Source organism: Monodelphis domestica, chromosome 5 (genome assembly GCF_027887165.1).
Source record: "Monodelphis domestica isolate mMonDom1 chromosome 5, mMonDom1.pri, whole genome shotgun sequence".
NCBI lineage: Eukaryota > Metazoa > Chordata > Mammalia > Didelphimorphia > Didelphidae > Monodelphis > Monodelphis domestica.
In genome coordinates this window covers 25,047,594-25,067,771 of record NC_077231.1, presented here as the reverse complement: position 1 = coordinate 25,067,771, position 20,178 = coordinate 25,047,594, and the positions used below count along the sequence as shown (strand labels likewise).

At 52.2% G+C, this 20,178-nt stretch overlaps 3 protein-coding genes across 5 annotated transcripts; 1 reads left to right on the top strand and 2 right to left on the bottom strand.

Moving 5' to 3' along the window:
* Positions 1 to 170: 170 nt before the first annotated feature.
* On the bottom strand, positions 171 to 3,048 carry CDK4 (cyclin dependent kinase 4). Of its 2 annotated transcripts, none has more exons than XM_056797720.1 (8): positions 2,857 to 3,048; positions 2,218 to 2,442; positions 1,912 to 2,047; positions 1,614 to 1,781; positions 1,320 to 1,429; positions 1,060 to 1,110; positions 783 to 918; positions 171 to 580 (listed from the first exon to the last, which is right to left on the bottom strand). In XM_056797720.1, the coding sequence occupies exons 2-8, from the start codon at positions 2,433 to 2,435 to the stop codon at positions 485 to 487; spliced, it is 915 nt and encodes a 304-aa protein (XP_056653698.1). In that variant the 5' UTR covers positions 2,436 to 2,442; positions 2,857 to 3,048; the 3' UTR covers positions 171 to 484. The 2 variants fall into 2 exon arrangements, with proteins under 2 accessions (XP_056653698.1, XP_056653697.1); XM_056797719.1 differs by lacking the exon at positions 2,857 to 3,048 and adding an exon at positions 2,610 to 2,754.
* Positions 3,049 to 6,797: 3,749 nt separating this feature from the next.
* MARCHF9 (membrane associated ring-CH-type finger 9) lies at positions 6,798 to 11,143 on the top strand. The gene is made up of 4 exons (XM_007506142.2): positions 6,798 to 7,157; positions 8,307 to 8,462; positions 8,657 to 8,849; positions 9,809 to 11,143. Exons 1-4 carry the CDS (start codon positions 6,801 to 6,803, stop codon positions 10,141 to 10,143), a joined length of 1,041 nt encoding a protein of 346 aa, XP_007506204.2. The 5' UTR covers positions 6,798 to 6,800; the 3' UTR covers positions 10,144 to 11,143.
* Positions 11,144 to 13,939: 2,796 nt separating this feature from the next.
* Positions 13,940 to 20,151, bottom strand: LOC100031497 (25-hydroxyvitamin D-1 alpha hydroxylase, mitochondrial). Of its 2 annotated transcripts, none has more exons than XM_001380705.4 (9): positions 19,202 to 20,151; positions 18,366 to 18,556; positions 17,510 to 17,712; positions 17,164 to 17,364; positions 16,920 to 17,083; positions 15,865 to 16,034; positions 15,317 to 15,395; positions 14,902 to 15,099; positions 13,940 to 14,530 (listed from the first exon to the last, which is right to left on the bottom strand). In XM_001380705.4, the coding sequence occupies exons 1-9, from the start codon at positions 19,430 to 19,432 to the stop codon at positions 14,417 to 14,419; spliced, it is 1,551 nt and encodes a 516-aa protein (XP_001380742.3). In that variant the 5' UTR covers positions 19,433 to 20,151; the 3' UTR covers positions 13,940 to 14,416. The 2 variants fall into 2 exon arrangements, with proteins under 2 accessions (XP_001380742.3, XP_056653687.1); XM_056797709.1 differs by having other exon boundaries at positions 14,902 to 15,019.
* Positions 20,152 to 20,178: the final 27 nt, after the last annotated feature.

The following is a 20,178-nucleotide window of genomic DNA, read 5'->3' as shown; positions in this document are numbered from 1 at the left end:
TGCTGGTTTTTTATGTCCTCAGTTATATACTGTATTAACAGCTGAGGCCTTGTAATCTATATTATTCCATAAAGGAGTTCGTAGACTTAAGTACTCTGGTCTATTTCCATCCTCCATTAAACTTCAGATTCACAGTTAATCAGAGCCAGAAACATAAAAACCAGACCAGCTTTGTGTTTTTGTTTTCTTTCTGTATAAATCCCCCTTTCCCCTCCCCCCCCAATCCAGGAGGGGGTGGTTAGGGTGGGGACAGAGGGATGTCTCTCACAAAGGGCATTTGTGGTAGGGGAATGTCATTAAGGCAGTAAGGATTGAGAGTAGGTAAGGGATGTGTATGGAGGATCATGTTCTCCCTCCCGCCTTGTGATGTTGTACATCACAGTGGCCACAGGAGTGATCCTAGTGTCCGTGGGGAGGGGAAATGGTCACTTTGTCCTTCTCAAAAAGCTCTTTGTGTTGGTCCTGGATACAATCCCTCCAGTGGTCATTCTGGGTTCCCTTCCCCAGTTGTCTGTAGGTAAGAGTGTTGCAGAGCTCGGAAGGCCGAAATTCGTTTGTGGGGACTAAAGGTCAGCATTTCCTGAAAAGAAAGAATGTTATTGAAGTAACAGTAAAGAAACCTGAGCACCCTTAGGGACAGATTCCTTCCTCCTGACCCTTTCTTTGCTGATTCTCAAGACTTTAACCTCCTGAAATTCACAAAGTATTTGTGTTTTGCCCATTTTACATCGTCCTCTCTTCCCTAAAAGAAAGGAGAGTTGTCTCCATACTTTGTCTCTTACCAGCAGCAATTGTGCTCCAGGTCCCTCCAGCTCAGGCACAACAGACTGTAAAGGCTGGGGACTACAAGGAGTAAAGGCTCCTCGGGGCAGAGAAACATCAGGAGGCCAATCGTCTTCTGCTGGGAGCCCAATCAGGCTGTAGGGAAAAGGAAGACCTGTGAGCAGGAATCACCCTAGCTTCCATACCTCATCCCCAATTCTACAAGACTGTCAAAAGCCACCTCTTCCAGAACAGGGGTTGGGTGGCAAACCTTGCTTCAGTTTTCTATTCACTTACTCAAAGATTTTGCTTAACTGGTCAGCTTCAGAGTTTCCACAGAAGAGAGGCCTGAAGGTAGAAAAAAGACAAAAGAATCATAATCAAGGTCAAGTAGTGGTAGTAAAGAATCATTGAGATGCCAGGCACAATAACAGTTGTCAAGGGTCATTAGAGTGAGATCATCTCTCAATGATGGAGAGCAGTTTTGGGTGGGGAAGGGAGGGAGGGTTTCTAGTGACCAAAGAAGGGGAGCAACTGAAGTCTCAAGTACGCCTCACTTCCTACGGAACATCTCAGCAAAGATGCAGCCAACACTCCACATGTCCACAGGTGTTGCATATGCCGACTGCAGGAGAACCTCAGGGGCCCGGTACCAGAGAGTGACTACCTAAGAGAGACAAAAAAGAACCTCTAAAGGGAGCATGGGAGAGGGACAGTGATGAAGCTGCAGTCTTACTCAGTTTTCCTTCTCTTTTGTATAAAGTGGTCATTTTTTCCTCCAACTTTTACCACTCCCACCTTCTTTTTTGGCCCTCTCCAGAATAAAATACTACTCCTTGGTTCTCACTGACCACAGGTGTGAGTGCCATCTGGCAGCTGTAGATCCGGGCTAAGCCAAAGTCGGCTAGCTTGACTGTTCCACTACTGGTCACAAGTATGTTTTCTGGCTTCAGGTCACGGTGGACAATGCAGTTGGCATGAAGAAAGTCTAGGCCTCTTAAGAACTGTCTCATTAAGTCCTGAAAAAAATATGATATGGTCATTGTAAAGAAATGGGGTGTGTGTGGGGGGGTAATGTATGCCTCTTCTCCAAAAGCCTCATAACTCTTCCCATTTACCTCTCCACCCCCAGCACTTCTAGGCTCACACCTTAATGGTCTCCAAAGGCAGCCCTGGTGGAGGGGCCTTGTCCAGATATGTCCTCAGGTCTTGGTCCACGTGTTCAAACACCAGGGTCACCTTGGTCTCTCGATCAGTTCGAGCAGTGGCACAGACATCCATCAGCCTGATCGGAGCAGATGATTACTCCCAGGTCACTCTTCTCTGTGGAAATGTGAAAGCCCTGAGGCTTTCACATTTCTTCCAACTGTCCTGACCAATTTCCATCTCGGTCCAATTTGTTTTCCATGGCCCTCCCCCAAGTTCCTCCTCCCACACTCTCTTCTCCCTTCTCACCGAACAACATTGGGATGTTCAAAGGCCTCCAGCCTCCTGAGGAGGGCCACCTCCCGGACAGTGCTGACCGGCAGGCCACCCCCACTTCCTCCTCCTGTGGGCACTTTCACACTCTTGAGGGCCACGAAGTGGCCGCTGTGGGGATCCCGGGCCTTGTACACCGTCCCATAGGCACCCACGCCAATCTCGGCCACTGGCTCATACCGAGGAATGTCCATCCTGGGCCTAGGGGTACAGGCAGCTACGATTACACACGGGCCCCGACCCCAGTCGGTTTAGGGTCTCTACCCTATGATCCCCTCCCCGAAAACGGGATTCCCCGTGAGCGCCCCTTTCCCAAGCCTACGCATGGCCCGTTACCAGTCACCAACGAGACAGGGCTGAGCCCGTACCCTTCCGCTCCCATTCCGCCGTCTACATCCCAGGGTCGGGCCCTACCAGCAAACAGCCTGCGGAACCCAAGCCCGCCCTTCCCCGCCCCGCTGCGGCCCGCGGCCCGGCTCACTCGGCCTCCCAATCCCGCACGCGGGGAGCAAAGAAGAGCAGGGGGCGGGGACTCGGGCCATTCCGCGGCAAAATCCGCTCCCGGAGAAAGGCCCGGCCCCTCGCCGAGCGGGCGGCGGCCCGGATCGCGCTCACCTCCTCTGGCGCTGGGGGCCGCGCCGCGGGCGGCGGGGACAGACCGTTATCTAGGAACCGGAGCCAGCCCCGGCGGAGCCATGCAGGGTAACTTGGTCCCGAGGGGCCGGACGCGGCAGGCCTCACCATAGACTCCCGGGGGCTAGAGCGGATCCCTCCCCCACACCCTCACCACGTGACCCGCGTTGCCAGACGGCGCGCGGAAACGAGGAGGTGGGAGGGATTGGCGCACGCGGAGCGTGAGGGAGCACGTGACCGGCCATTCATGCGCCTTAGGGTGGCTCGAGAGCTGGGCTATGGAGAGGAGGGGAGCGGCCAGCTGGGAGAAGGGAATTTGACCATGTGATCTGTTGCTATCACACGTGATCTACGGACACTGCTCGGTGGGGCAGAGGTGTGGTTAGGAAGGGGTCATGTGACTTGGCCTCCAAGGTCCCCGTAGAGGTGGGGGAGAGGGGGAGGAGCCCTGAGATGGTGCCATGGCAACCGAGGCCACCCAGATCCCAGTTGTAGGCAGAAGCCTGGAGGAATTATGGTCTCTGGCAGGTTGTCTCTCTGTTTTTGTCTCTCCTGCATTTCTCCTGACATTTCTTCATAGAGGAAACCTGCTTCCCAAACTCCTTCCCCACTTTCCTCCACCTCCCTACCCCCCAAAAAAGGTATAGAAAGGAAAAAAAACATTCAGTCCTTGTAGTGCCTGGCCCCAGAGAGCAGAAGTAGGAGTAGTAGATGGAAGTTACAGAGGGGCAGATAGAGAACTTTTAACAATAGCTGTACACCACTGAGAACAACTGCCTGGAAAAGGCATGAGTTCTGTGCCACTGGAAATTTTCAAGCTGGATGATCAGCCATTAGAGATATTGTTGGGAGAGAAGGAGGAATAAATTACCTCTAAAATCCCTTACAAATCTCAGATTCAGTCTTTATTGCATCCTTAAGTATAGAGATCAGATTTCTCTATGCATAGGACCAAGCAAATGTAAGGCTGAATACTAAAAATGGGGGTGAGACAGAGTTAGTGGGATCATGTCATAGAACTGCAGGAGACCTTAAAGGTACCATCTAATCCAACACCCTCATTTAAAAGTAAGGAAATTGAGACTCATAATTAAATGACTTGTTCAAAGCCACACAGAAAATGACAGAAGGAAGATTTGAACCAAATACAGAGCCAATGATTTTCCCATTCTACCACATTGAAACCCTCTCCTTTATACCCAAGACATCATTCTACAAGAAAGTTGGCTTCAGCCTTTATCCCTGTTTCAAATGCTTCTCTCTCCAACCCCCCTTTTATTCTAAAAGGAATGGGGGAAAGAACTGTTGGGATAAAAACACAGAAGGAAAATATTTGATTTATCACTTTTTTATATGGGTATAGAATGTGGGGTTTGGGTTTTTAAAAGGTTAATTTATTACAAAAATAAATAATATGAAAATAGATATTGAATGATAATACATGTATAGGCCAGTAAAATTGCTTGTCGACTCTGAGAGTAGGCATGTAACCATGGAAAATACTTAAATAAAAATAAATAAATGAAAGGAATGGGGGGGAGGGATTGGAAAAGACATCTACTCCCAGATGTTTGTTACTGTTATTCTGTCTGGATTAGAGATAATAATAATGCCACTTTATAATTTCTTTTGGGGTGGGGCAGATAATATTCAGTGTCTCAATTAGAACCTTCAATGCCTCTTTCCCAGCTTTCTCAAAAACACTTTCCAACAGTTTCAAACTTGAAAAAAGGAGCACTTCAGCATTAAAAGAATCAGGTTCAGGGGCAAAATGGAAAGAGTGTAAACACATTCTCCCTCTTTCCCCCAGAATTACTTCTTGCTCCAGATTTCTATTAATGAGGGTAAGCAAAGGTACTATCCATGGGGTGGGAAATTCTAGGCATATGGGGATGGAGATTGAAGGGAGTATTTGTATACTGACCACCTTACAACAAGGGCTTGCCTGGTTAGTTGAGCTTTCTACAAGTTGAGATTAAGGTGAGTAAAGAACTAATATTTTCTTTCAATATGTCTTGTTGGGACTGATTTATATGTTATATCCCTCATTAGAATGTATGCTTCTTTTTCCCTATTTTAAAATTTTTATTTTTATTACCATGCAAAACACACTTCCATATCAGTCATTGTTGTAAGAACACATTCAGACATGATCCAGACATAAAAATAAAACCATGTATACACTGACCTGAAAGACAACCCACCAACAGTTCTTTCTCCATCATAAGTCTTTCAGGATTGTCCCAGAGCATTGCATTGCTGAGAGTAGCCAAGTTTTCACAGTTGCATCGCACTATATTGCTGTTACTGTGTACAATGTTCTGCTTATTTTGCTCTGCATCAGTTCCTGCAGATCTTTCCAGCTTTTTTTCTGAAATGATCTTGCTTCTATCTTTTCTTATAAGCACAATAGTATTTTGAATATATGCTTCTTGAGAGCAGGAATTGCTCTCTAGCTAGTGTTTAACAGTAGGCATATTAACAGTGCCAGAAACATAACTATGCCGATTAAAAGCTTATTGAATGGTTTGAAAAACTTTCTCTACCCAACATTTCTCTTAGTACATCTTCCATTACATAAGTTCACCCCAGACCCCATTTTCCTTTATTTCAACTTCTTTCTCTTTGAGTTTATTTCCATTTAAAATATATTATTGATAGGATTTTTCTTCTCAATAGGTGAGGAAGGGGGAGTAGAAAGGGAAAGAATTTGGAACTGAAAATAAAATTGAATTTTTAAAACCCCCAAATTGGATTCACTCTTTCTTCCCCGTCCCCTTCATCGGGGAAGCTCTGATTTTTGCTGCCTGCCCCTCCCTATCTCTGTCCCCTCAGTCCTTCGGTTAATTATTCTTTGACTAATTACTTTTTTCCCAATGTATTTGACCGAAAGGACTCCCCAGGCTCCCGTTTCCCACAGTCTGGAGAAGGAAGGGAAAGAGAAGGAGCTGGCGAAGGCATAACTAAAGTAGCGATGGCGGTGGTGGGGACTGGGCTGGTTAGAGGGTCATTTAAAGGAGGGAAAGGGGCAGAGAGTCAAAGGGAGATATATGTCAGGATTGCTGGCATCGGTACAGCCTCTGATTAAATGAGAGAAGGGTTGCTAGTTCTGCCCCTCACTCCACGTCTCAAGCCCGTTTACCTGTCTCCATTCTTTCCTTACACACACACACACACACACACCCGCACACTCTTTCACCCTGCCCTCGCGCACGCACTCCTCTCCCAGGAACCCTTCCATCCTTCATATATTTCCCCCGGCGCGCGCCCCGGACCACTCCCCCGCCCGGCCCTCCGTCCGCGGGGTCTGCTCGCCCCCGCCCTCGGGGCCACCTGCTCGCGCGGGGCGGGGCGGGGATGCGCAGCCGCGGCCCCCTCCCTCCCTCCCTCCCTTCCTTCCCCCCCTTCCCCGCCCCGCCCCTCCCTCTTTCCCTCGCCGGCTCCCGGGCTCTCTCCCCGCCCGCCGCCAGCCCGCCGCTCCGGGGGGTGGGGGTGGGGGGGGTCTCCTCCGCCGCCGTCGCCGCCGCCGCCGCCGCCGGAAGGAGCCGCCATTTGCCACGGCCGAGCGGACGGGTCGAGCCGGAGCCGGAGCCGGAGCCGGAGCCCGAGCGGGGCCGGGGCCCGGCGGCCCGCGATGGGGGGCGGCCCCGCCGCAGGAGGACCCGGGCCCGTGACCCCGGGGACCCGGGTCGCTCCGGCCCCGGCCCCTCGGGGCACCGTGCCCTAGAGGACCCTTGCCATGGCCCCCGGGCCGCCAGTCCCGGGGCAGGGCAGGAGGCAGCGCTAAGCTCGCAGGCCCCGACGCCCCCGACGCCCCCTCCTCTGCCTCGACCCCTTCCCCGGCCAGACCCCCCGACGCCACCCTCCCAGCGGCCTCTCCTGAGCGGCCCCCCCACCCCCACCCCGCGGCTCCCGGCTCCCGGACGATGCTCAAGTCCCGGCTCCGCATGTTCCTGAACGAGCTGAAGCTGCTGGTGCTGACGGGCGGGGGACGGCCCCGGCCCGAACCTCAGCCCCGGGGGGGCGGGGGAGCGGGCTGCGGCTGGGGGCCCTTTGCTGGCTGCTCGGCCCGGGACAGCGACGGCGACGACGAGGAGTACTACGGGTCGGAGCCTCGGGCCCGGGGCCCGGGGGACAAGGAAACTCGGGCTGGACCCCCTCCGCCGCCCCCTCCGCCTCCACCCCCTGCCCCTGGCGGCCTGGACTCCCTGTCTCTGAGCAGCAGCCTGGACAGCGGGCTCCGAACCCCCCAGTGCCGGATCTGCTTCCAGGGGCCGGAGCAGGTCAGGCCCGGGCCTGGGGAGACTGGGAGCAGGGCACCAGGGAGATGGGAAGGGAAGCAGAGGGCAGGGAACCCTGAGGGGACCCAGCTGAGGAAGCTAAGGAAGAAGAGGGATAAGCTTGGAAGAGGTGAAGGGCTGGGCAGAGAGGGGAAACCTAAGGAAGGGGGCCTGGGAGAAAAGACCAGACACTGGTAGAGGGTACCCAGGAGAAGGCCAGATGGGGAATGATGCCAGGGATGAATTCAAGTTTGGGGTCTGATTGCCCAGAAAAGGGTTCGAGGCTGTGTGCCTAGGAAGCTAGTTGGGGTGGTGGGGGGTGGGTGGGAAGAGATTTCTGGGCAAAGCAGCCTGTCCCCCATCACCACCTCCCCACACTTTACTATCTCTGTAGACTGTGGGAGGGGCCATCCTTCATGGAGGCAGAGGAAAGGGCTGGTCTTTGAAAAGCAAGCCCTGGTTGTAGGGGTTGGAGCGTCTTATCTGTGCTCTCCCTTTATTCCTCCGCAGCCTTTGGGAAGAATCGTTTTATGCCTTAAATTCAGCAACTTCCCTACTTCACACAAAAATTGTTCTTTGTTTAAATTGTTCTGGAGGGAGCTCCCCATAGGCAGTTGAGGGGGGAGAGAGATGGTTATCCCAAGGTGCCCAGAGGGACTTTCCTTTCCCTAATTGAGGGCAGACCTAGTCTAGTAAGAAGGATTTCTTTGGGGATCCCATGGAAATACAGCAAGAGAATCCTCTGAATTACTGCAAAATCTGTAAAGTGTTTTAAGATTATTTTGGTAGGAGGTAGAAGGGGTGATCTTCGAGCCACCCTGCCTCTCTTCAGCCCCCAGACCCTGTAATCTTCTTGGTTTACACAGACTGTGTTCTCCAGGGCTCCAAGAAAAGAGATGTTCTCCTTGCCCTGGCACCTACTTTCCATTCTCTGGTTTGGGAACAGTCTCTCTTTCAATCTCCCAACTTTCCTTCTCCACAGTGTGCCCTTCATTCAGTCCTGAATGAATGGTTTCCATTGAGGGTCTTGGATTGGGATCTCTAGTGTGGAGGGTTTCTCTGATACTGGGGAAGGGGTCAAAATGAGATCCTGTCTCTCTATCCTGTGGAGGCTATGGGTAATTGGGTCTCTCCTCTTGTCCCTACCCTCAGGGTGAGCTCTTGAGCCCATGCCGGTGTGATGGTTCTGTGCGTTGTACCCACCAGCCTTGCCTCATCCGATGGATCAGTGAGCGGGGATCCTGGAGCTGTGAACTCTGCTATTTCAAGTACCAGGTCCTGGCAATAAGCACCAAGAACCCCCTGCAGGTGAGGGGGGACGGGGAAAGGGCAGAGGTAGGGGCTTTAGGAACGGCCCCAGCCAGCCAGCCCTTGGCCATAACTTCTCCAGGGTCACTGTGCCTCTTTGTCCCTGGGCCCTCCCTCCCCTGGTGGCCTCCTGGCACCTACTCCCCATAGCCGGTGAGGCCTTGTGTCTCTCTGAGAACACCTTCCTTTTCTAGTGGCAGGCCATCTCCCTGACAGTCATTGAGAAGGTCCAGATTGCAGCCATTGTCCTGGGCTCCCTTTTCCTTGTTGCCAGCATCTCCTGGCTCATCTGGTCTTCACTCAGTCCATCGGCCAAGTGGCAGAGGCAGGACCTGCTCTTCCAGATCTGCTATGGCATGTACGGCTTTATGGATGTCGTCTGCATTGGTGAGAGACCACCTACCTAAAATCCCTCACACTCAGGGAAGGGGCATTTGAACATTTTTTAAGGAACTGTTTTATCTAAACTCATCTTTTACACCTAAGCTAGGTATACTCCACACTCATTGGTGCTAATACCCTCTATGGTAGCTGCTTAATAATAAATAAGAAATTGATGTGAAATGGAATAATTGTCCCTCTCCTCTAGCTTAAGATCCTAGAGCTGGCACTGGAAGGGACCTTATGGGTCATCTAATACAACCTTTTCATTTTATCGATGTGGAAACTCAGACTCAGAGGCATTAAATGAAGCGCTGAAAGTCTGATCTCTAACCCTCTTCTGCCTCAGTCTCCTCATATGTAAAATAGGAGTAATAATGGCACCTACCACTGGGCTGGGGATTGTGAGAATACAATAAGACAGTATTTTTGATGTGTTTTAAAAACATCGAGGCACTATATAAATGTTGATATTTTTACTTACTGTGGTGGTTGTTGCTCTTAATATTTGGAGAGTCAGTATTTGATCCCAAGTCATTTTTTTTTAAAAACAACACTTCCTAGGATAGTTAGAGGATAGAGAACCAGGCCTAGAAACAGGAGGTTCTGGGTTCAAATGTGTCATCAGGCAATATGTCCTCACACTTTCTAGCTCTGTGACCCTAGGTAAGTCATTTAACCACAATTGCCTAGCTTTTACCAATCTTCTGCCTTAGAATAGACACTCAGTATCAATTCTAAATCAGAAGGTAAGAGTTTAGAAAAATAATAATGCTAATGCCCCCTTTATGGTGCTATGATCAATTAGAGATCCCCTGTATCTCCCTGAGACTTCTTTTTCTACTCTACCTTAATGCCTCTATTCTCACTAATTCAGTCCAGAAAAAAAACAGCTAGTTTGCATTTCCCCCTGGCCCTGAGTTCAATAAAAAGTTGACCCAACTTCTGACCCCTCTCCCAACCAGGTCTCATTGTCCACGAGGGCTCTTCTGTCTACCGAATCTTCAAGCGCTGGCAGGCAGTGAACCAACAGTGGAAGGTCCTGAACTATGATAAGACCAAGGACCTTGGAGGGGATGCAGGAGGGGGGATGGCAGGGAAGCCAGGCCCCAGGACCTCACGGACAGGTTCCCCACCTGGGGCCACTGGTCGCCCTCCAGCTGCCCAGCGTGTCCGGACGCTCTTGCCCCAGCACTGTGGCTACACTATTCTGCACCTGCTTGGACAGCTTCGGCCCCCAGATGCCCGTTCCAGCTCCCGATCTGGCCGAGAGGTTGTCATGAGGGTCACCACTGTCTGAGCTAAACTCTCAGGAAAGGAGGACCCTAAAGTCAGTGCACTGGCTGGAAATGTGGTCCAGCCCCTGCTGAACATCTTCCCTGCACCAATGGAGAGTCCACCTAGACAAGGTGTGGCTCCCACATCTGACAGCCCCCATACATCAAGGGATCTGTGATGCTGACATGATGCTGGAAATAATATCTGGCCCCCACTGATCACTCATCTCTCCCTGGGGCAAAGATTCCACCTGGATGAAAATTCCATCCTCATCAATGGCTGTTTATCCTCTTGGGAAGTGGGGAGAACATCTCTTCCCCTGGAGAGAATGGAGAGAATCATCTTTACCTCAGCTCACACGGCCTTTGGCCCCCCAACTCCACAGGGATGATTTGGTGAAGGGGGGCCAGTGCCAGGAGGAAGGGGCTACCAACTCACCCACCCCTCCTACTCTATGGCCACAGGGCATCTGGCAATAAGACTAGTGTACATCCACCTCCTGCTCCCTGCATGAGGGCAGGGGGGGTCTACCCCTGCCCTACCCCCTCTTGTCTGAGGGGAGGGCATAAAGAGTCATTTATATGCAAATGGAGGCTTATTTCTCGTCTGAGGATGGTGGGAAGATTTGAGGGCATTTTTTGGTGTGGGGGTGGGGGGTTCTGACTACACAGGTCACAAGTCCCAAAGCACTTAGTTAACTCTTTTTCTCCCTATGACCCATAATGGTTGATAACAAGTGGCTCGCAAACACTTGCTGGTGAATAATTCACTTTACGTGTATAATTGGCAAGGATCAGAAGAGGTCTGGGGGGGGGGGGAGTCACTGACCCAGAAGCCAGAAGACCTGTGCTCTGTCCTCTGGGCTTCAGTTTCTTCATCTACTGCACAAGATTGGTGTGAGGAAAAGGAGATGTAGGTAAATTTCCACTGCAAAGACAATTTCTCAATGATCAATGTTTTCCAAGCCCTGAGCATTATTTCTGGTTGTATTCTGTCCACCAATTCACTGAACATCAAAATCATTTGGCTTTTGGCTCGTTCCTTGGAGTTTTCTGTAATGGGCCTTGGGATCGACCTGGAAATGCTTTAGAAATGTGTGGTATCAATGTGGGGAATTATTGTCATTTTCTAAGTGTGAGAATCCATGAGAGAAAGGGGGAATAAGTTTGGTCAGATATCCTATCACTTCCCTTCCATCCATTTGGGAGACGGGGAAGGCACATATTACACCATAGACATCTTGGGTCAGATGACTCCTCATCAGGATGTGTTCTCAATGGCCAGTGGTATAAAATGGATTCTTGTTCCATCAGAGCAAAACTGGCCATTCTCCATTGCCTCTGGCCTTCCCTCCCCTTAGCCTTTCCAATGATTGCAGTTCAGACCTGGGCTTACTCAATTTGGGCTAACTGGCAGGGTTAAGGTTTCGTCTCATTCTTTTCCTGTAGGTTTTATCAAATGTACCAAATGGTGCCTCCACCTCCACTGCAAAGGGTCGAGATGTGAATTATTGATTATTCCTGAGGGGCTATTGCCTATAGATGGTGCTGGAGTGCTATCGGATAGCAGCTATAGACTGGTCCTGAATATGGGTCAACACCAGGCCTGGTCACTCCTTACCCAGGAAGCCCTGGGACTGTATGCCCTCTGGTCTATGCTGTCATGCTAAGTGAATTATTCAACAGCAATGAAAATATTCAGGTTACATAAGACTCAGGAGTAGAGCTTAAAGGGTTGAAACCATTCCTTTTATTGTTAGTCTTCAGGGGGGTTCTGAGCCTCCTTCAAGGGTTTTTTGGGGGGGGGAATGCTTCTGCATTGACTATGACGACTTCCTTTTGCCTCTTTGTGGTCAGCTGAGTCAGAGGCTGGAAAAATCCCCCTCCTCTTCCCAGCTCCTGTGGAGGTGCTGTCCATGGTGCTATCCTTTAGATTAGCAAGAAGGTGGGAGTGGGACAGTGGTGTAGGAAGCACAGTGGGATGGAAGAGCTTTCCCTTGATTCTTAGAGGTGCAGACATGCTACCCTCCTACCCACACTCCTGATTTTCTCAGTAACCATCCCTTTCCATCCTTCTTTAGACCCTCATCTCTTCTGCCCCATCCCTGAAGTTGGGCCAGACAGGGAAAGGGGCTTAGGCAGAGATCCCTTCCTAGGCAATTCTGCCACTCTGGAGAGGGCACTTGCACCCTCAGCTGTCATTTTACCATCCACAAGGCAGCTGTTTTTCCCGAAAGTGACCATTAGCATATATTGACACATTCACTGACATGCTCAGACAAAGACATACAGGTTTGGGGATGTATTTGCCAAATTCTCTTTACCTTCAGGCCTTTTCCCAGTGAGTAATGGCCCCACATGGAGACTCAAAACATGCAAGTACTTATATACTAGTGCCCTTCAGGGCCTGAGTCTGGGCCAAATGCGTCAGTGCCTTTCCCCTTCCTCCTGTTACTGAGAGAAGGCTTCAGTAGAGTGGCTGAGGGTGAGGCTGGGGTCTGGTAGGAGGGAGGTGCAGGGCAGAACAGCTCCCTTTTCTAACTTGGGGAGTCCCTGTCTACATTAGGGCAGTTTTGGAATCAGTGCTTCTGTAGGAAGGATCATTGGTGTTGAGTAAGCCTACCACAGGTGGGTGGGTGGGCAGCTTGGTTGAGGATAAATCCCTATCCCTTCAGATCTAGAACCTGGGGATGGGAAACTGGGTTCAGGTTGGTCCCAAGGTAGTCTGGTCAAGCTCTTGACATACATGCTTATGCTTTTTTAATCTAGAAAGAGTAGTAATGGGATTGGGGGAGGAGAACAAGGATATTTAATATTACACACATCTTTGTTCCTGCACAATGAAGCAGCCAAGAGAGCCTGTAAGTTTTCTGGATTCTTACTGACTTTGCAAGGATGTTCTTTCTCAGAGAGCCTGGGGTAAGAGAGAGCCCTCTGTCCTCCACTGAACTATGGCTAGTGGGGTTTTATTTGGCCAAGCCAAAGAAAGAGGAAGTATGAAACAAACTTGATCTACACTCTGATAATTGGGGGAGTGGGCAAGTCCTAACGGAGATTGGTTTCCTGGGCAACTTCAGGGGAGCAGGGTGGAGCCAGATAGAGATTACTGACAGATTTATTGCAGAAGAAAGATGAGTTCATCCATATTTAAATCACAAGGGGAAGAATTGTGCCCAGTCTGAAGGGTTGAGGGCATGCTGAATCAAAGAATGAGAGATTTCCTCTGTCTAATCTGCCTTTAAACCTTCCTATATCAGTGCCTGGGGGTTTCTGCTTGGCTCCATACTCAGTATACATCATCTCTGTGCAAAAGTGTGAATGTATCTGTCTTTTTTTCTGTCATTCCTTCCATCATTCTCCATCTATACTTTGGTATCTGTCAGCCCTATGAAGGAGATTTTCTCAGAGAGTTGGAGAATTACTCCATCCAGTTCCTTTGGCCCCTTGACCATCCTATTTCCAAAGGAACCCTGTTTGGAAACCACCCAACACCCTCAGTTCATCTCTGTAGTGTCCTAATGCTTTTATTCAAATCTACAGCTCTGCTTCGCTTTGATTTTTTTAACCTATTGGCTAGAAGCCTGATTCTTCAGGCCCTCCTGCTCTAATATTTTTTTGTAGCGAGTCAGGCTTGGCTGCTCCCCATGACAGAAAATAACATGCCTGGGTCAGTGATGCAACAAACTCTTCCAAGGTGCCCAGACCACCCAGTGATCACAGGGTCATTTCCAGTGCCAGAGAAACCAACGAAGGTAGAAATATCCAGAACTACCACCCCTAAACTTGGAGGGGGGGGGGACAAGAGAAATCCAGAAAGGGTAGCAGAATATTTTTTTAATTACAAAAATATAAAAAATCACAATACAAAAAAGGCTTGTGACTTGGGTTGGTAGTGATATAAAACCAAAGTCCTGCATTAGGAGTTGGCCCAAAGCTCCAGGTTTAAGTGGCAAGGAACAAGTGCCTACGTGCCTAGTGCTCAGAGGGCTTCAGAGAGGATGGATGGGAAGGGATGGAGGCATATAGTTCCTTCGACTCTTGTTCCATGCGACTTGAAGGTAGAAGCTCACCAAAGTTCCATTGTGGTGCCCAGTGTTCCAGCCTACTCCCTGGTCTGCACGTTCAACAGATGGACCTTTCTGTCCTTTGTCCAGGTCTGTCTTAAAGCCTTTAGTTTGGTCCCTCTCCAGTTGAGCACAGAAGGACTTCCCAGTGGAGACAGTGGAGGACAGGGCTTCCAAGCACTTTAAGACTTGTGTCTATTTACTCCCATCAAGGAATGGGGGAGAGGGGACACTATCGGTCAACAAACTTCAAGTTGATGCTTCTTTCAGGCACCAGGACGGTCCTAGTCATTGGCCTGATGAGCCCAGCACCTGGCTCTGGCCTAACTTCAAAGTGAGTCAGGATCTAGAACAGGAGAGAGGAGACACTATAAATGGCGGTCAGTACGTGTGGGCACAGTCACCACCAGGAGATACAACATCCGGGACGCCACAGACATGGAGGTGATGCATTGTGGGAGAAGATCACAATCAAAGAATAGAGCACATTAAGGGGATTAATAACAGATGGGAATAGTCCGAACCAGACAGGATTGGCAGAGAAGGGGGACACTGTAGGTCCCTCCAGAGATCTCTTACGGGGTGATCACATTCCAGGAGAGGAATCCAAAGGACTGAAGTGGATTCTCTATCGGACTCTCTAAGGCTTGGACTGGGGTGGGAGAGAAGAGCCCAGAGGGCTGGCAGGTCAAGTAGGGAGGGATCAAGAACACTCACCCGGGCTAGAGCCAGCTTTAGCTCCAGCTCTGCTAGGCGCTTTCCTATACAGCTGCGTTTGCCAAAGCCAAAGGGGAGGGAGGCAAAAGGATGTGGAGCTGGCTGTCCCCCCAGCCATCTGTTTGGGTGGAAGGAATTTGGATCTGGGAACTGGCCAGGATCTCGAGACGTGGAATAGTGACACAGAGTGACCAGGGTCTGGCGAGAAAAGAAAAACTAGCCAGGAGCTGGGTCAGATGGGCAGTGCCTGGGGATGAAGGGTTCTGGCTGACACTACAGGAAGAAGTTTCTAGGGAGCCCTTTAGAGATATTTTGAGCCTCCCTGACAGGTGAAATGGGTATCGTCTAGATGGGGCGGTGGGCCAGGCGAGCTGGGGAACGGCGGACTCTGGAGGAGCCCCCTGGCCCTACTCACATCTTTGGGAATGACGTAATCACCCACACGGATGTCCTTGTCCGGGACTCGGGAATTTCCAGGTACCACAGGGTATAGCCTTGAAGTCAGAGTCGAGAAGAGGACCACAAAGTGAAGCTGAGGCGGGCAGCCGCTCTCCCATCTTCCGCCCTTCCTTGCTTGCCTGCTTTCTTTGTCTTTGTTATATTCCTGACTGGCCTACCGGACTCCCACTACTCTGGAACCTCTGTTAATAGCGTGATTAGGATCTTCTTGTGTCCTATTTCCCCATATTCTTTTTTTTAGCCCTCACCTTCCATCTTGGAGTCAATACTGTGTAGTGGCTCCAAGGCAGAAGAGTGGTAAGGGCTAGGCAATGGGGGTCAAGTGACTTGTCCAGGGTCACCCAGCTGGGAAGTGTCTGAGGCAGGATTTGAACCCAGGACCTCCTGTCTCTAGGCCTGGCTCTCAATTCGCTGAGCCACCCCGCTGCCCCCATTTCTTCATATTCCTTTATGGCTCCTACTTGGTTCTACTGCCTCTCCCAGGAACCTCCTTACCCCTCTTACCTCAGCACCTCCTTTACTACAGCTTTCAGCAAGGGCAGCTGGGCCAAGGTAGTGGCTGGGTGTCTGGGGGACCCAGGAGCCAGGGCACCTGTGATCTCAGCATGGAGCGCAGTCTGGACTCCCGGGTGATGAGCAAGTTCGTACAGAGCCCAGGACAGTGTGTTGGAGACCTGGGAGGGTTGTGGTCAAGAGGGTTTAGAGGCTGAAGGCCGGATTACAGACAGCGGCTACCTGGGGTCAGGTTTGGGGCTAGTCAGCAATCTGGGGAGCGGCGACCCCAAACTAGCAGCAGGATCCAGAACCCAGTGACAAAAGCCAAAGCACCCAAAGGGGAGGGCAGGAGAAAGAGTAGCAGGACTCCAGAAACAAAACCCCTAATTAACGTGGAACACTTAGAAAAGCAAACCCTAATCTTCTGTCGTAGGATCACTCCTAAGAAGAGTGGCGATTAGGGTTAAGTGACTTGCCCAGGGTCCCATGGCTAGGAAGTGTCTGAGGCTAAACTTGAACCCAGGGCCTCCCAACAGCCAACCTGGAGATCTATCCACTGAACCACCTTGCTGCCCCTGATACATCACACTTTAAAGTTTACAAAGTACTTTTACACAAATCATTTGAACCTCCAATCACGGTGAGGTAGGTACTACAGGTCTCCCTAGCACAAAGAGGCCTGGTGAGGCCACGGATTCAGAACCTAGTGCTGGGCTCAGTGGATGGAGAGCCAGGCCTGGAGGCTGGAGGTCCAGGTTAAAGATCTGGTCTCAGACACTTCCCAGCTGCGTGACCCTGGGCAAGTCACTTGACCCCCATTGCCTTGCCCTTACTGCTCTTCTACCTTGCAACCAATTGTTGGAATTGATTCTAAGACAAGATATGAGTAAAAAGACAAGCTAGTTCTGCCTATGAGACCTTGGGCAAGTCACTTCCTGGGCCTCAGCTTCCTTATCTATGCGATGAGGGGCTTGGGTGAAATGTGACACCAGCTTGACTTTACAGATGAGGAAACTGAGGAAATGCGGTTCCCAGGTGAGGAGAGCCGGGAGGAAGGGCCTTACCGTGTCCACTCCAGCCAGCAGTAACTCAGCAATGTTTCCCAGGATAGCTGCCTCGGGCACCTCTTTCTGGAACAGGAAGCGGGTCAAGTGGGGTCCAGATACACTGGAGTTGTGAGGCTCCCCTGTGGACGCTGCAGCCTTTCCCCGCTCCACGTGCTGCTGGGCTGGACGGGAAAGAAAGCCGTGACCCCCGGAGCCTCCCGGGAGGCCATCCTCCCCTTCCCAGGCCGTCGGAGAGCCTCACCGAAGGCAAACATCTGCTCCCAGTCCCCACACAGGCGGGCCCAGGGCCCGGGGCAGAGCCGGTTCAGCCACTCTGGCATGGCCATGGTCAGCAGCGTGGACACAAACACGGAGCCCACTGCACGGATGAAGGCCTCTGTCTCTGGGGGGACGGCGAGCTCCAGACACCCCAGTCTGGAGCCCAGCAGGACGGCCCCGATGCCTGCGGGAAGATGTTGGAAGTAGCCCCGAGGGCACTCCACAGACTTTGCGCCCGGCCTCCCCAGCCCGGCCAGGGTGAGGGAAGGAGCCTTATGCCGCACCAGGCCGCCCCGGCTCCGGCCAAGATCCCCGAACCCTGGGCCTACCCTCCAGGCCGAACTTGTAGAATTCTGCAGCCACATCTGTGACGAGGTCGCGGGAGTCTCCCACACGGCCCCGGCATCTCCGTAGATGGCGCACCAGGTCGCCGACCACACCGTCTAGGGTCTCCGCGAAACCCGCCGCAGCTCGGGGCCGGAGCATGAGCGGGGCCAGGAGGCTTCGGAGCCTCTGCCATTCATCCCCTTCCCTGGAGGAAAGGTGGGGAAGGTGCCCCCAGGGCGACGGCTTACCCGGCGGCAGAGACTGAGCTGGAGCGCGCAGTCTAGGGGGAGAAGGGAGGGAAGGGGCTGCTTCCCGCACACTTGCGCCCTCAGGGCGCACAGACATTCCTTCCCGGGCTTTCCCCCTCCTTCCTCCTCTGGTCCCTAGTTACTCATTTCCTGCCTCCAAGCGACCCCAGTTCCCGGGTGCCCTGAGTCAGAGCATCTCCAGTCGGTCCAGGCCCTTCGCAAGCCCCTTAGGGCAGAGCCGCCTCGGGCTCCGCGTAGGAAAGCGCATCTCCTCGGCTGGGAGAGCCCTGATCAGCCCAGAGCACTGAAGGAACAGAAGAAGCCAGGCTCATGGGGAACTAGGGTCCAGGCACGAGAAGGTTACGGTCAGGGGAGTTCCTGGAATTCAGTTGCGGCTGTCCGGGGTGAGGGGTGGGGGATGGGGGGCGGTGCGGAATAAGGAGGCTGGAACCTGCGCTTGGAGAGGAGGCTGGGCTATCGATGGAGAGACTGCAGAACTTTGGGAGTAGAGAGTTTGGGGGTAGGCAGGGAGACTAGTCGAAGATGAAGCCGACTGAGAGAAGCTCTGGATAGGGGTGCCCCAGAGCTGGGGCTTGAAGGGCAGACTTACGCTGTGAGAAGTCCACAAGCCCGGTGACAGCGTCGCCGGTGCTCCACCCAAGGGGAGAAGCTGCAGCGCTCTGGGTGGGGACCCTCCTGGCGGAGCAGCTGCTCGATCAAGGCGGGAGCTGCCAAATAGACCGTCTGCACCTTCCCGAAGCTGGCGAACCACACGGGGCCGAAGCGGGCAGAATCTTGCACCTGGAGCAAAATGAGAACCTTGGGATCTGCTCCCCCTTGCTTGTTCGCTTGCTCTGCGACCTCGGCTGGCACAGCCTCAGAATTGAGGGAGTCTATACCATCTGAGCCTCCTGGAGCCCCTTCTCCATCCGCCGCAGATCTCTGCTCCCCTTTCCCAGCCCCTGGAAGTGCAAGTCCGCGGGGGTACTGCTGACTTTCCTCCCATCAGAAAGACTAGTTGGGCAGTTTTCTTACTCTAGCTCTGAAGGGCACTCGTACGGTGGTCTGGACTGGGGGACAGGCGCCTCCTGGATATCTCTAATGCATCGGGTGACTCCTCCCGGCATCCAATCCGAGTATTGCCCACCCCGGTGTTGTGAACGCACTCATCCGGCCAGGAGACCTCCCGGCTTCCCACATCTGGGAGCCGGTATCCACTTAGATCTGTATGTCTTATGTATGCATCTACACGCGCTCACACCTCCAAAAGCTGCGCGCTGAGACCTGGATCGCTTTTCCCATTTCCATCTGTTCCCCAAAGCTCTGCACCCTTTGTGCTAACGCCTCTAAAGGAATGTTTCCCCAGAGGACTTGCCAGCTGCCGAATCCCAACCCCTTTTTCAGCCTCCCTGCACCTGCCGGGGCACAGGCGAGGTTACCCCATACCTGCAGCTCGTGTAGACGCGACAACCCTCCTTGGCAAAAAAGTTCTGTTAGAAAGCCGAGGGTAGAAGGGCCCGGGATGTCTGTCAAGCCCGAGGGGGCTCTCTCCCTGCGCTTTGAGCCCAGCTTTGCACCCAGTTCTAGGATCCAGCGAGCAAATTGTGACATCTTTGTCACCGGCTTGAGGGTCTGTGCCATGGTGAGACAGCAAATGCCCGGGCTTCTACAGAGCATCTTATCTAACAGCTCTACCTCCCCCTTTAAATCTATGGAGGAGACGCCCCCTCCCGTGCACTCCAGCCAATCCCTTCTCTCTTGAGCTGTCTGGGTTCCATTATTTGCATAGTAAATACCCTAAGCAGGCCAGAACCCAATTGATATAACCCAGAAACCCTCCTCCTCACCCCCGGGTGGCCCTCCTGCTTCCTCAGTTTCTTCTCTAGGTCTATTAGTCCCCATTTTCCACCCCCCCCCCAAATAAATGTGAGGGAGGTGATGCATCTAAGTCAGTGTCTTGCATCCCCACCCCCTTTTTTTCCAAGGAGCCAAGCCACCTCCCCCCTGCCCCTCCCTAAGGAATTCCCCCTTTTCCAGCTCCTTCAGGGAATAGAAAGTGGCCTCTGCTCCCATTCTCTTTGCTCCTGGACAGTACATTCTCCCCAAGGAGGCACTTGGTTCTTTTCTCTTCTAGGACAACACTGGGGGAAGGGAGGCTCCACGTGTGCTGAGAGGAAGGGGGCAATGGAGGTAACCCGAAGCAGACGGGACCAGGCTGGTGGTCAAGCTCCACGAGTTCAGTCTGGCCCAGGCAGACCCCTCCAGGGGATCACCATTTGGCCAGCTGCTCCATAGGCTCATTTCATTTCCAGATCACAGGAGAATCTGCCCATTTACCCCGGCAGTCAGCTAACAATCTGAATATAAGCTGCAGTCAACAGAGAGGTGGCAGTGACCTGGGCTTGCCTGGCCCTCCTGCTTTT

Coding starts and splice junctions, on each gene's coding strand:
- MARCHF9 (XM_007506142.2), top strand. CDS start 6,801: ATGCTCAAGTCCCGGCTCCGCATGTTCCTGAACGAGCTGAAGCTGCTG. Junction 7,158..8,306: donor GCTTCCAGGGGCCGGAGCAG/GTCAGGCCCGGG, acceptor CCCTACCCTCAG/GGTGAGCTCTTGAGCCCATG. Junction 8,850..9,808: donor TATGGATGTCGTCTGCATTG/GTGAGAGACCAC, acceptor TCTCCCAACCAG/GTCTCATTGTCCACGAGGGC.
- CDK4 (XM_056797719.1), bottom strand. Junction 1,111..1,319: donor GCTGAGATGTTCCGTAGGAA/GTGAGGCGTACT, acceptor TTCTACCTTCAG/GCCTCTCTTCTGTGGAAACT. Junction 581..782: donor CTGGAGCACAATTGCTGCTG/GTAAGAGACAAA, acceptor CTTTCTTTTCAG/GAAATGCTGACCTTTAGTCC.
- LOC100031497 (XM_001380705.4), bottom strand. CDS start 19,432: ATGCTCTGTAGAAGCCCGGGCATTTGCTGTCTCACCATGGCACAGACC. Junction 15,100..15,316: donor ATTACGTCATTCCCAAAGAT/GTGAGTAGGGCC, acceptor TTTTCTCGCCAG/ACCCTGGTCACTCTGTGTCA. Junction 14,531..14,901: donor TAAAGCTGGCTCTAGCCCGG/GTGAGTGTTCTT, acceptor CTCCTGTTCTAG/ATCCTGACTCACTTTGAAGT.